The sequence below is a fragment of the Cavia porcellus genome, unplaced genomic scaffold, assembly GCF_034190915.1.
Source record: "Cavia porcellus strain 051 isolate PalLab524CR breed Dunkin Hartley unplaced genomic scaffold, mCavPor4.1 scaffold_8, whole genome shotgun sequence".
In the NCBI taxonomy this organism is placed as follows: Eukaryota; Metazoa; Chordata; class Mammalia; order Rodentia; family Caviidae; genus Cavia; species Cavia porcellus.
The window spans coordinates 28313381-28328159 of NW_026947491.1; the positions used below are offsets into that span (position 1 = coordinate 28313381).

General features: G+C 42.2%; 1 protein-coding gene across 4 annotated transcripts in view; it reads left to right on the top strand.

Annotated features, from left to right (window-relative positions):
• Positions 1–14779, top strand: part of Fgd4 (FYVE, RhoGEF and PH domain containing 4) — a 209940-nt gene that overhangs the window by 174231 nt on the left and 20930 nt on the right. For all 4 annotated transcript variants that reach the window (XM_003466772.5, XM_063254527.1, XM_013149317.3 and 1 more), the window contains exons 8-14: positions 642–780; positions 3302–3360; positions 3676–3822; positions 9803–9975; positions 12369–12399; positions 12608–12700; positions 13028–13153. In XM_003466772.5, the coding sequence (XP_003466820.2) occupies positions 642–780; positions 3302–3360; positions 3676–3822; positions 9803–9975; positions 12369–12399; positions 12608–12700; positions 13028–13153 (768 nt within the window). The remainder of the gene's footprint in view (positions 1–641; positions 781–3301; positions 3361–3675; positions 3823–9802; positions 9976–12368; positions 12400–12607; positions 12701–13027; positions 13154–14779) is intronic.

Sequence of the window (14779 nt, forward strand, 5' to 3'; positions counted from 1 at the left end):
TGTGGTAACAGCAGCTTACTGAAAGCAAGTGGCACAGGCTAATTTTGTCTGCAAAATGGAGTTTGGTCTCTAATGAAGAAGAATGCCTTGACCTGACAAAAAATTCTCAGACAAATAACAAGATACCCAGATCTCATCATTCTCCCACAGGGAGTCTTGGTTTTAGTTCAGAGGAAATGACATTAATGAACATCTTATGAAATTGTTTCTGCTAAGTCAGAGTCATTTCATACAGTTAGACCTAGGGAACCTCATTAAATAGGTGATCTTTTAAAATCTGCAGAATGTGTCTTCACAAAGCCTAGCTGTGACTACCTGAAGTCATTGCCAGCAACCTGGTGTTTTCTTGCTTAAAATTCTGCTTGATTTTTCCTTTCTCTTCTTGGAGACCACTAGATTAGTGGTCTCCAAATTTTCATTTTATAAGAATATGAGTTTGTTTGTTTTAAGTGCTTATTCTCCAGCTCTTTCCACATAAATTATGATTTTGTAGATTGGGCTAAAATGTTCAGAAATGAACATTTTAGGAGGTGGCACCCCATGTGTCATTAATGCTTAACTACCCTTCATAGCAAACTTGTGACTTCTGAGGCCCGCCAGCCCAATTTTGAAATGTGTCTTGGAACCCTTGTTCATTGCAGAAGCAGGAGATTTGTGGGAGCCTGACTCTGCAGCACCACATGCTGGAGCCCGTGCAGCGGATCCCCCGCTACGAGATGCTTCTGAAGGACTACCTGAGGAAGCTGCCCTCGGACTCCCCCGACTGGAGCGACGCAAAAAGTAAATGCCTGCTTCTCTCCCCCTCCACAGTGGGGAGACTCTGTGGCCGCACAGCCTGTGTTCTAAAGCCAGAGATGTCCTGTGGCTACTATGGTGAAACAGTGCTGTCTCCACCACCATCAGCACACTGGAAAGCTTCTTCCACAGTGTCCCCTCTGTTAGGCAGGCCACTCTCCAGCCAGAACACAAGTTCAGAGCCATGCAAATCCGGAATCCCAGGTGCCCTCTGGATGCATGATAATCACCAACTGTGAAGCAGAAAACAATAGTCTTAGAGACATTGAGAACAGCAGGCCTCAATTACCTCCTCCCAGGAGGAACACAGCATTTGGGATTGGTTAATTAGCTAGGGGAATGCAAGCCAAGGAAGCTAAAATGACAGTTACTAGGTTAAAAAAAAACCTCAGCCACGCTGGCTTCACCTACTCAGAGTTATATCAGGAAACGCTGCTTGTTGTTGTCTAATGAATAGCATTTTCCCCAAGGGTGGAACAGTCTGTATCAGGAGAATTATTACAATTCTGTTAGTTGTCTTTAATTTTTTTCATTAGATTTAAATGACAGGCTTATTAAGACCCATGAGTTTCAGTCATACTTAGCTCTGTCATGCAGTTTTTCTTTCCTTTCCTTTTTTTGTGCTGGGGATTAGACTCTGGCCTCTCGTGAAATCCATCCTCTGCCCCTGAGCCGCACCCTGCCCTCTGATGCAGGCTAAAAAATCAATCAGCCATAAAGGAGATGAGAGAAAGTTCATAGAAATGGCCTGATACTCAGCAAACCCCAGAGTGCTGGTATACAGTCCTTGACACTGTTTCGTTCCCCTTGTAACTCCTTGCCTTTTACTTGAGTGGCCCTTGGGATAAGAGGTGAGAAATACGAAGTATCTCTTTGGTCTCAGAGCCTCGGTGTTCTCCTGACACAGACTGTGTCCACCCTGCCAGTGACTCAGTGACCTCAGGAACGCCCCCGTTTCCATCCCCTTCTGCAGTGTACTGCCCCTTTCCCTTGCCCCGTGTGGCCTCAGCGCTGGGTTTCAGGGGCAGTTATAGTGGTGTTTGATGGTGCATCCTCTGTTCTTCCTCAAACTCATCCCCTGTGGTGGCCTCAGCCCATCTTACTTTGTCTTTCCCGTCCTGTTTTGGATGCATAGAACTGCCCAAATCTGAGTAGTTCCCCATCATCTAAACAGAAATGCACTGGTTTTGATATTTAAACACTGCATTTCCCTAAGATATCTATATTAAAGGCAAGAAAACTGGCATAGTAGAACATTGTATTACTCTTTTTGACTTCCCATTGCTACTTAAAATTCTAAGGAAATCACAAAAAAAGGGTTTTCAGAGGCCCCAAAAGTAAAAAAGGAAGCAACAAAAGCACATTCTGTTCAGCAGTGCAAAGACAACAGAAATTGTAGTCCAGAAGGAACTGGGTTGTTGTGGTAACAGGATCAAGGCCAGTTCACAGGACAGAAGAAAAGGGAGAAGTAGGACATGATTCAGGGCTGAGAGGTGTTCCCTAGGGTGGCTCCAGTGGGGGCCCTTGGCTTCCACAGCTCTTTAGTAGCAGTCCTGGAGCATCCACCATGGCCATGCCAAGAATTCCCATTCCCCGCTCTCATCTGCACTCATCCCAGCAACAGAACCCTCTAACACTGGCTTCAGAAGATTTGCTTTCTTCTGGCCCAGGCTTGATCTGTGGGCGCATTTCCCCAAAGTTTGGTTATGCTTAATGGTTTATTTGCTCATAAAACTAGTGAAGTCCAGCTGTTGAAATGTAGTACTTTTCATCAGAAGGTTCGGATCTGACCCTACAACGTCACAGCTGAATGATCTTAAGCAAGACATTGACCAGTATTTCCTATATGCCAAATGCAGCTCACAGACTTACAGTTCAAAGATACGTAAGAATTGACATTTAATAGCCCCCTTTAACTGCAGGGATACCTCCAAGATGGCCCCTGGATGTCTGGAGTTGCAGATAGTACTAAATCCCACTTACATGTTACACAGAGTACTGTAGGGTTTTTCTCCCCTAGCCACACATAGCTATGATAAGGTTTATTGTGTAACTTGGATACCTAACAAGAGATTATCTAATAATAAAATAGAGCTATTATAATAGTGTACTATATTAAAACTTATGAATTATTATTTCTGGAATTTTCTATATAATATTTTCAGACCACAGTATAGTGGCAAATCAGCTGGGACTAGTGTACATATAGAAGTACCTGGCAAGGTACCTTGCACCTAGTGGGCTATATAGTGCTTATTGATTTCCAAGGTCTATTACGAATTAAATATAACTGTGCATGACTTTATAAAATAAGGACATTTTCAAGTTTAAGTAATCTGCTTACAAATGGGCTTTGGAAAGTATTTTTTTTTTTTTGTAAACAAAAATCGCTGCTACTTGCATGTACCTTTGGTCTCAGATTTCTTTATTATGTAAATTATTTAATTACCTAGCAGCACAGGAAGGACAATGCATATTTATTTACTTTTCTTTTTTTCCCATTTAGAATCACTTGAAATTATATCTACAGCAGCAAGTCATTCTAATAGTGCAATAAGAAAACTGGTAAGTGCTCTCCAGAAGAGTGGGAAGCCTTCAGGTCAGCCAGTGTCAGTAGTAGCCTAATATCATCAGTAGATCTAGACCAAAGTAAATGGAAAGAGGTGGACAGAAAAGAATGTTTACACAGGTCTAGTGTTACCTGGAGTAATCCTCTCCCCTTCTCTCTTAGGGTTCAGTTTACTGATGTCTAATATCCCCAGTTGTGTGCCTGTCCCCAATCCTTTCTAAATGATGTAGATTTTAGCTAAAATCATAGTAGGATTTAGGTCATTAAGTTCAAACTTCCATACATTTGGTCTTGGTGTTTAAATTTTCCAGGAAAACCTAAAGAAACTCTTAGAGATTTATGAAATGTTGGGAGAAGAAGAAGACATTGTAAATCCTTCAAATGAACTAATAAAAGAAGGACAGATACTCAAATTAGCTGCTCGAAATACATCAGCACAAGAACGCTACCTTTTCTTAGTGAGTATGAATGTCATAGTTGCATAAAAATAGTTTACTAAAATTGTTATATATATATATATATGTCTTAAAAAAGTATAATTCTTGCTTATTCATCTAACCTCATTTAGCCAACACTAACTAGCAGAATTCTACCTATGACAGTGTTTGAAGTAAGTGGGAGTTACTTTGTGGGCAAGGTCTGCTCTGGTGGTACATACTGACAGCCAGTTAGCCTTCTCTGATGTGTGTGCACGTGGGGTGTGATGTACTTTCTGAAATCCTCTGTTGTTTCTTTCCAGTTTTCTCTTTCCTTTCACTCTTCACAGCCTAATGAGTATCATTTCCTGGATATCTTGTTGGCATTACTATTTCCTGGCAACAGTTTTCCTAATTCCCTGTAATCACTATTTTTAGTCATTCTGAGGTTTAAAAAAAATAACAATGGATGTGATGGTAATTGACTTGGGTCTGAAATCTCTAAGGGCAAAGGACGTAAGTTTGCCACACAGCTCCTCTGTACTGCTGTGGATGCGTGTCCCTTCTTTCACTTCTGGGGAATGACAATTAGTGTGAGAGTTCTTGCTGGGGCCTCTGGACCATTGTTTTTTAGTCTCTCTCCACATACACTAATTTGTTCTGACTTCTTTTTCTATCCAATAAGATGATAAGGTTGTAATACTGGCTAGATTTGGCAGAGTGAGCTACCATGGAAAGTCACTAAAGGTTAGCTGCTGCTATTGTTGCCACAAAAGGCTAAGAGACAGAGAGAGACATGAGGCTCAAAGTGTTACCTAGGCATCGACCTCCCTGCGGCCAGCCAGGCATTTCTCCAGCTGTAACAAGAGCTGTCCTTGAGGCCTAAGGAGCTGGTGCTGGCCTTTACTAACCTTCTTTGGAAGGAAACTGTATAGAAACTTAATGATCAAGAAGACAAATGCTCAGTGTCTCACAGACATTTTTGGAAAAGAACATTCAGTTACCATGTGACCTATTTTGTTTAACTTTCTATTTTGTTTAACTTTAAAAAAAAAACTTGTATACTGATATTATGTTGTGGAATTATTTGTAATAACCAAAAAGAACACGCAACCTAAATGTCTACCAGCTGTTGAATGCATAAACAAAACGTGTATTCCATGCAGTGAAGTATTGTAGGTCAACAAAAAGGAAAATGTGGATGCATTACATGGGCTGAAATGCATATTGAAAACATTTTGCCAGTGAAAGAAGGGCAGTCACAAAAGGCCAGGACCTGTATGAGTCCAGCCAGTGCCTCAGTTCACAAATTCAATTCTTTCGCAATTCTGGTTGCAAATTCAACAGTTAAGTTCAATGTTGACCTTACAAGGAAATTTGATTTGATTCTCCTCATCCAGTTTGGTTTGTGACCAGAATCATGGGAAGAACTGAGTTCATGAACCTAGATACCGCTGTGTGTGAAGTGTCCAGAATGTACATATTCATAGAGATAGGATGTAATTAGTGTTTCCCTAGGGCCAATGTGGAGAGGGAAGTGGCCACAAGGTTTTTTAGCTAAGCATGGCACACACTTGTAATCCTAGCACTCTGAGAGGCTGAGGCAAGAGGATCACAAATTGGAGCCCAGCTAGGACACCTTAGTGACTCAGACCCTATCTCAAATTAAAGGCCAGGGGTATAGCTTAGTGTGAAGACCGTAGGTTCAATCCCCACCACCCCGCTACCAGAAAATATATAGGTATGACTCAGGTTAACTTTGAAAATCCCCATCTGTGCTAAAGAACAGAAACTGAGGCTATACTAGAATCATGTCAGGATTCAGAGTTCTGCCCTTTCACTGAGGCAGAATGAAGACACAGGACACATAGGACACACAGGCTTAGGGCTGCTGTCCGGCACTGGCCTCTGGTGACAAGGCCAGGGAAGTAGTGGCCCAGCTTGATGGAGAGAGAGGCTGAGGCTGTTGGCTGTGGGTTGGTTGGTGTCTGCCTGGAGGATGTGCTCCCACAAGAGTCGTTTAGTATCTCAAGGAATTGAATATCCCTGGAAGCATCAGTCCCATCAGTGTCAGCAAGGCCTGAAGATGTCAAAGCATCAAGACACCCTTAACACATTATTGCAGCCCAAATCCTGAGAATCCATGTCTGCTCTGTGTGTATGTCTCACATGCTAAGTCCTTTTCCTTTCTCCTCTTCCTCATCAGTGTTAGAGTCGCTATAGTTAAACTTTTAGTTCTGAATGACCATGGTCAGGCACTTCTGTGATCCCTGCACTTGGGAGACCGAGGTAGGAGGATTGCAATTCTAACACAGCTTGAGCAATTTTGTGAGGCCTCATCTCAAAACTTAAAAGGGTTGGAGGCGTAGCTCAGAATGAGTGTCTTAGGTTCGAAACCAATTTCTGTGACTCAGCAACTGCTTTGATTTAAATGTCACAATGGAGAATTATTCTGGGAATAATTTTAGACTGACTATGTTAAGCAAGCTGGTATTTGGCAGAGACTGCAAAGAGCCTTCAGAGGACACATCATTCAGGGACACTGACGGTGACACCTATCTCATTTTCTGGTTCACTTCCTCCCAGCTCTCAGACCTGTCACACTAGTGCCTTCCCAAGTAGGGTTCGTGGCAGGAAACCATGACCCCTTCCGTGCTGGTCCTGGGAGCATATCCAGTGTAGTGTTCATTTACTTCACCCACCTGCACTGAGACCACTTGTCACATTTACCCTTGGAAACATCTTGTCCTCCTATAAGTAGCAACCTCATAAATACCAGTTTTTTCCTTTTTCTTTCTCTAGGAAGAAAATGAGGGCTAGTTTTCTGCTTCCTACTCTGAAAAGCCAAATTATACTTAGAATCTAATTTTACATTTAAATTATTTTCCCACGTTTGCATATCTGTTTGCCTTCACACAGTACTGTTTTGCTTTATGTTAATGTAGGGCTCTCTGTTGACTAAATCACCATACTGGCATTTGAAGGTTTGAAAAATAAACCGCTAAATTATCTCACAGAATGACTGAAGAGTTTTTGTTCTAGACCTTTTTTAGTAGTTCTGTTCTTTGTTTCATTGTAGCCTGAAAAGAGTTTCGTTTGACCTATCTGAACTTTGAACACATAACAGGCGCTATAAACTGCCTTCAAAAATATAAATTGCCTTCTAAAATGTTATGTAATTATCTCTGGTGAAAACAGAAAATTGAATCATTGCAGTGAAATAAATATGTTGTAGAAGGGTTTGAAGTGTTTGAACAGCCCCACCTCCCCTTTAAGATTGAGATTTGTTTCTAGATTTTGTCACAACCTAGGATTTGGATTGGTTTTCTTGCAGTAGGCAATTGCTTGGTCAGGCACCACTCCTGAGCTCTGGGCATGGAAGAAAAGAAACCTCCTATGGTGAAAGAGAATAACTTATTTCAGTATTAAGGGCAGTCCAGGGTTGAGGGAAACTTTTGCTACAGAAGAAAGACTCTCAAATGGAACCAGATCTGTTCTTTAACTTTTTACACGGTCTCATTTTTTATAAGCAATATTTTCTATCATGTAAGAGCTCTCATTTCTAACTCTGATAAAAGAACCGTAGTGACTAGCAGTAGATTGTAGGCTGGATTCTTTAAGGTAAACAGGTAGTGACTAGTAGCTTAGACAATGAAGTCCCACCAAGGAAGAATGTAGTCCTGAAAGCATGATTGAGAGAAAAGAGAAACAGATCTACAAGATGGTCTGTCGTCTTCTGAGAGTTTAAGTACAGAAGGCAAATGCTAGAAGCCTCCATGCCCATATGCTGACCTTTCTGTAAAATAACAAAGCCAAACAGAAGGAGCAGAAGAGTCAGACACTGCCTTTGTCACCTGGCATATAGAACAACTTGGTACCATCGATGGCATCAGAGTGTGAGCCCTGTTCCTCATGGCTCTGTAGTCCCTGCGCTGTGCACCATGGTGGCCAACTCACCACCTAAGGAGGCCAGGAATCAAAAGGGAATAAACAGTGTCTTGAAGAGTTAGTAGACAGGATCCCTCAGGCGACTCTGAGGCGGACGGAAACCTTTGGGAATTCTTTCGGATCTCGTGCACTATGACGAGTCTGTGGCTGTTATTTTGGGGACAAGGTGGACAGTGAAAGGTATCAGTCCTCTCCCAGAAATGTCAATCTGTGGCCCTGAGATCCTTTTAAAATTGTATTCAGTGCACTTTTGTTTCTGTATTCTCCAGTGTGGAATTCAAATTGATGTCAGTGGCTATAGGACTTTATAAAAGGACTAACGAGGAACCACCTGAGAGAAATGTGTTTTCAGCATGAGTGCAGTAGGCTGAGTCACATAAATGCCGTAGGATGTTTTCAATCTGCATGGACCCTTCCTATCTTGAAAGACAGCATGGAACTAAGCTGGGAGTCTGGTAGGAAAGATCTAGAACCAGACCCCAGAAGAGCGTAAAACTCGACAGCTTGTTGAATTAAAGCACCTTGTATGTGAAAAGCACTGTTGTAAATACTTCACTTTTGTTGCCTAGCTTAGTCTTCCCTGTGTCCCATGATGTTTGCAGATAATCCTAAGGAGTGAGAGTTTACACAGCTCATAAACCATGTGCGTGTGTAGGTGTGTGCGTGTGTGTAGGTATGTGCGTGTGTGTAGATGGTGGACTGAATACATTTAGAGCCTCTGTGCCTGCACTAATAAATAACACTCAGCTGAAATCCTACTCAAAGTGAAGCCTTACAGAAAGTTTGAAAAGTAACAAGTTGAGAAAGTGAAGTAAAATAAAAATCGTGGAATTAAGGCACATGCTGTTGGAAAAATAATCTTCAAAGATAAATTTTGTTCCTAATTATTCTTTATCTTAGAAAGATACATGTAAGCGTACAGTAATTTTGAATTAACCTAAATATTTAGTTGCATTCTGACATACTCAAAATGAAGTGTTTTTACAAAGTCATTGGAAATTTATATTATGTGAACCTTTAATATATTCCTTATAGTCCTAGTTAGCAAAAGCTGTCCATTGTTGACCTGAAAATAGAGCACGATAGATAATTTGATTTAGTATCAACATAAAGTCCTTCATATCAAAAGTGTATCTTATGAAAAATAAGGCCCTATCTTTAAAGAACTCTTGATAAAATTGATAGCTTTTCTGTAATTTTTCATAGGTAGTAAGATTCAAGGACTTATAAGGCTACACTTTTGAAGAATACTAAGATACCATGAAAAGTAGAGATCTTGGCAAACCAGGTGTGGTAGTACCTTTCTGTGATCCCAGGTACTCTGGAGGCTGAGGCAGGAGGATCACTTGAACCCAGGAATTCAAGACCAACCTGGCATCTTTCCAACCCTCCTACTCAGCAAAAAAAGAGGAAAGAAAAGAAAGAGAACTTGGCCATGTGATTTGCTGTTTTAGATAAAGTTAATGTGCTAATGTAGATGGAATTAATGAATTGACTCCTTTAAAAAAAAAAGACACATGAAACCTTGGTAAAAAAAAAATTAATATTACTCTGCTAACAGCTATTGTGTGCTTGCCTTGTAAGGCACAATAATTAGAAATTGTGGTAAGGATTTTACCTTTGAAGAACTCCAGCTCATGGATAGTAATGTAGCTCAGTGATAGAATGCTTGTTTAGCATGCGTGAGACTGTGTGTTCAATTCCCAGTACTCCCCCCAACATACAGATACACACAAAATGACTTCAACTGCCAGTACATCAAAGATCCTCAGTAAATTGTGACTGAATTTATTGTTACCAAATTGTTGGTGAAGCACTCATATAAAAAAGCAATTGCTTTATGTAAATGTTAATTAAATATTTGAGCCCTGAAAGGAAAATATATTTTTAAATTTTTGAGACTATGATGTTTGTTAATACAGGTGTAAAATGTCAGGGTGGTAGTGACTTGTTTCCATAGGAAGTACCATATTCTCTGGACACTCCAGTAGGCTTTCTAAGGCTACTTGTAATATTGGTCAGTTTTTCTTCTTTTTTTTTTTTCTGTTTATTGATATGTTGTGCTTCCTTGCAGTTCAACAACATGTTGCTGTACTGTGTGCCCAAATTCAGCTTGGTGGGCTCAAAATTCACGGTGCGGAACAGGGTTGGAATTGATGGAATGAAAATCATAGAGACTCACAATGAAGAGTATCCACATACTTTCCAGGTGTCTGGGAAAGAGCGAACACTGGAACTGCAGGCCAGGTACGAAAATTGTGCCTGTCACGGGGTTTCCTGAGAACATCAGAACAAGTATCAGGGCAAGGTTTGCGCTGAGTTACTCCTGGAGACCTCTGGGAATCGGATGGGATGGAAATGGAGAGTGGGAAGTGCTTGAAAGACAGATGTTACGTCAGCTCTGGCTCCTGCACAGTGCCCAGGGCAGGGTCTGTAGACACTTGGCATTCAGTCAACTGATGGACTCCCTAAGAGTGACAAAGTACTCTGGGGACAGGTGTTACAATCAAGTTAGAATCTTCAGACTTGAAGGACAAGGGTATCTCTCAGTCCCTCCTCCTTCCTTTTGGCCCACAAATGCTTATTTGATGAATAATCCATAGTAAACTGAGTCCTCCAGAGGCTCTGCAGTCCTGGGGCAGAGTGGAGCATTACCAGAGACAGAAATGTTTGCTGGGGCGTTTGGTCAGGACAGTGGCTTTTCTGCCACGGTTGTAGAAATCATGAAGGAGGCTATTTGCTAAGGTGGCCCGTGGCATAGGACCTCTAGGGGATGGCGCATGGGCTGCTCTTCTCCCTACGTGCCTGTGCTTGGGGGAGGTGTGGAAGGAACATAGCAGTGCAGATCATGGCTGGCTTCCTTGGGCCTAGACTTCTGGAAGTTAACGTGCCATTAGGTATTGAAATGATCTGCTTTAGAAGACAGCTGTCCATGTAGCCGGAAGAGGCCTGGAATCATGAAATCTGAATATCCCGAAAGTCAGATCTGACTGTGACACAGTACCAATCCTGGTTCTAGAGGTTTCACTTCCCGAAGCCATGCAGGGTCCGAGAGTTTCCTGTTCTTTTGCACATGGGCATGTGGTTGTGACTGCTCAGGTGAATTTGTCAGCGTTGACTTTCACAGTAGAATAAATAATGTTATCAGGAATCTGTCTATGCCCAGGAATCTACAAATGGGTACAATTTCAGTTTGGGAGGATACGGCAGAATGAAAAAGCTTGAAAAAATAGCCAGTTCTTTGATTTCTCACAAAGAATATCTATTGAGACACTCCTTCCCCATTACAGGAAATTGCTCTGAAAAAGAGCAGGTAACAATTCAAGTGCAAATTAAAAGGTGGAGGACATGACTTCGAAGGGAATGATTATTCTACCCCATAGCAGGATTTAGGGCCCAGCCACTCAGGTCTCAAGCAATGAAAGTGGGATCTGTGCTGCAGGCTCTGACTTAGAAAAACCTATCATGAATAAAGAACTAAAACAAAAGGCATTATGAAAGTCTTGTCAAGGTTCTGTGTCTGCTTTAAAAGACTACAAGCGGTTAAGAAGTGACTATCCTGCAGTGCAGCAGTGCTGTGGTGGTATGGCAGGGCAGTAGGGCAGTGCTTTCTGTTTTATATCTGTTGGTTTTATGTTTGAGAGTAGATGTGAAGGCCCCAGGTGGGCAGTAAGCAGAATCTCCCCTGAGACAGACTCCACCAGCATTCTGGGCACTGTATTGGTGCTGCAGGGGCCAGCCTCCAGCTGTCTCATGCGTACTTTTTCCTGTGGAATGAGGCAGGTGACATTTTCAGGTTGGAAGTCACACTTAGCTGTAGCCTTCTAACCACAACAAATAAAGCCATTCTTTGACACCATTCAGATTTCAGAGTTGTTACCCAGTTTGGAGTCTCCTTATGGGACTATTTCAGACACAGTATAGGACAATGGCCCACTACACACTTCTTGTAAAGGAGAGGATATAAAATTTGCCTTACCTGGAAAAGGGAAACTTGACTACAGTGAAGGACATTTTTTCCCTAAGGAGATTTACAAACTCCCGGAATCTGTGAAAACCTTCTTCCTGCAGACGTTGAAAATGCTTACACTGTCTGCCCTGTTTTACTTATAGTGAGTTAAGTATGATATTACTGGAGGCCTCCTAGGAATAGGCAAATAAGGTTAAATTGTTTCTCAAAGGAAATGTTAAATAGCTCTCCAAGGCCCTATGAAGATTTTTAGATTCTCAAATATAGGTAATTTTTTTCTAAGACAGACTATGACTAGTAGGCTCTAAAAGCCTTCATGTCTTTCAGAAAATTGAAAGGTAAGCAGTTGTAATGTATGTTAGGTGTACATAGTCACTTGATAGACTTGACAACATGATGGTGGTTAAACTTACTTTAGGCACTGTACTAATGGGAGCTAAAGTAACTCTCTGCCTCACAGTTTATAAGTACCAGCCTTACTGGACTGCCCGTTACTGTGTTTAAGAAGAATTGTTTTGTTCAGTTGCCAGAGATTCTGTTTAATTTTTATTGCAGTCAAGGACCTCCCAACTTGGATTTTCCAGACAGGAACAACGTTAAAGCATAGCTTTATTCACTAGGTGCAGTTCATTAATGTTCTCTGCATTTACTTTAATTTTGTTTGTTTTAGTTCTGAGCAAGACAAAGAAGAATGGATCAAGGTAAGCCTGACTTCTGTTTTTGGTTTCTTGGTGACCCCTCTCTGCGTACATGAATTTGCAGATATTGTTCTGTTTAATATGTAGTCATCAGAACAAGTTTGTTTTATTTTAAAGATGATTCTCATCATAGGTATTTATTTAATAAAGTCTGTTCATTGATTTTCATGTACTACTTTAATGTGTGCTTTGAATTTCACTTATATTTTAGGCCCTTCAAGAGACTATTGATGCTTTTCATCAAAGGCATGAAACTTTCAGAAATGCAAGTGCAAAGGATAATGATATTCACTCTGAGGTTTCTGTAAGTTGAATTAAATTCTTAACTTTAAACTCTTTTATCTCTCTACATTTGCAAAAGACATATCTGATTGTTTAATTAGCCAGCCTTTTCCCTTTGCAATGCCAGAACTGTGGAGGCAGAATCTCTCTCTCCCTCAGATGGTGGTGGTGAGTACCACCTTCACACTTCGTAGAACTCTTTGAAATTTTTATTTCTTTTTCTGGTTCTGGACTTTCAGAACGTAGCTTACACAATTTAGTGACAGTGCTTTTAAAAAAATAATAAAGGGGAATTACAGGGATTTACCCTCCCTCCCCTCATTAGAGTTAAAATTTCTTTCCTTTCCAGACTGCTGAGCTAGGGAAAAGAGCCCCGCGGTGGATCCGGGATAATGAAGTGACCATGTGCATGAAATGCAAAGAGTCTTTCAACGCGCTGACCAGGAGGCGGCACCACTGCCGAGCCTGCGGATATGTAAGTGGGACTGAGGACTCAGGGAACCCAGGGGTTCCTGCCTCATACAGCTGCCACTGTCACACAGAAAAGACACAACTGAGACTCACGTTAACTGTTGGTGGGCTAAGAAAGTGATCCAGAGGTTCACATAGAGTATGTGAACCTCTGGATCCAAGGGAGGACTTGGAACCAGTGTTAATTAGGAAAAAGAACTCTTCAAGGGGTTGTTATTTGTGCTGTTGCCCAAAGGTGGGAAAGCTTGACCGTGGGAGGGGAGGTAGCACAGGTGTGAGATCTTGGTGGCTGGAGGGTGCCAAGTAAGGGGACTATGGCCCAAGAAACAGGGAGATAATGCCCAAGTTGCCCAGGCTGGGCTTGAACTTACGATCCTCCTGTTTCAGGCTCCCAGAGGGAGCTGATGTCTTTGCAAAGACAAAAAGAGATGGAAGTCGCAGTACCTTGGAGATTAAGCTTCAGGTGGGGAGAAGGGAACATGCTCCATGATAGCAGGAGAGGGAAAGCTGGGTGCACATGTACATAGAGATGGGCTGGATGTTTTGTTTTCATGATGGGAAATGAGGGAATATAGGTTCCATATTATCTTTTTATTTAAGAATGAGGCAGTTTGAGCTGAAAGTAGAGGAGAAAGGAAAAGGGGTGGTGGAGAGTATCAAAAAAATTTTCTCCAGCCCAAGAAGAGTGACTCCATTTAAAGTGTAGTTAAAATGTAAAGGGCAGTCATTTTTCTCTTAACATATTGCAGTAACTCAGACATGAAAGGCAAGTGCCAGGGTTCATCTAGAACCTATATTGTGAGAAAGACCAGTGGGAGAGATGGAGCTGCCTGCATAGGCGAGTTAATAATGAATAAGGGAAGTCTAGGCTAGCTGGCAAAGGGACAGGTGTGAGATCTGCGTGGCTGGGAGGTGCCGAGTAAGGGGACGTGTGGCCCGAGAAACAGGGAGATAATGCCCAGAGGAGCTGGTGTGTGCGCTCCAGCCATTTTTTATCTTATGTTTAAGAAACAAGGTCTTGCCCAAGTTGCCCAGGCTGGGCTGCCCTCCCTGGCCCAAGTTGCCTAGGGAGGTCGGGAGGGTCCACCAATGAGGATAAGAAAATGCTGGAGTCCGTAGGTGGAGGGTTTGTGTAACTTCAAAGCTGCATGGTAGTGGAGAGCTGCAGGCCAGCAAACGAGAAGTACGAGGAGTGGTGGTGAAAGAATGGTTGTCTGAACTTGGCGTGTCCAGTGTGGCCCAGCCTTTGCTGAGGACACAGTCCAGGAGTGACCATGGGAATGGACAGATAAGAAGATGCCAGACAATGGTTCTGAGTGGCAACAGGGACTTCGATCAGAGGAGGTGACTGAGTCCTGGGTGAAGGTTGGAGTCACCCGGCATTGCGATAAATCCCTGAGCTATAAATTCAAGATTGATGGGGTCAAAGTACATGCTGAGGCATGGAAAGCTCAGCAGGGGGAGTGAACAGAATGAGCAATAATGGGTATCTAGGACGTCTGAAGGCAAGAAAAGTGTCAAAGGATACAAACCCCAGCTCTCAGCCCTGAGGTTCTGAGAAGGGCAAATGGTGAAGAGAGAGAAAAAGCAGCCCCCCCGCTAAGGATGTAGAGGGTTTGGGCCCAGAGGG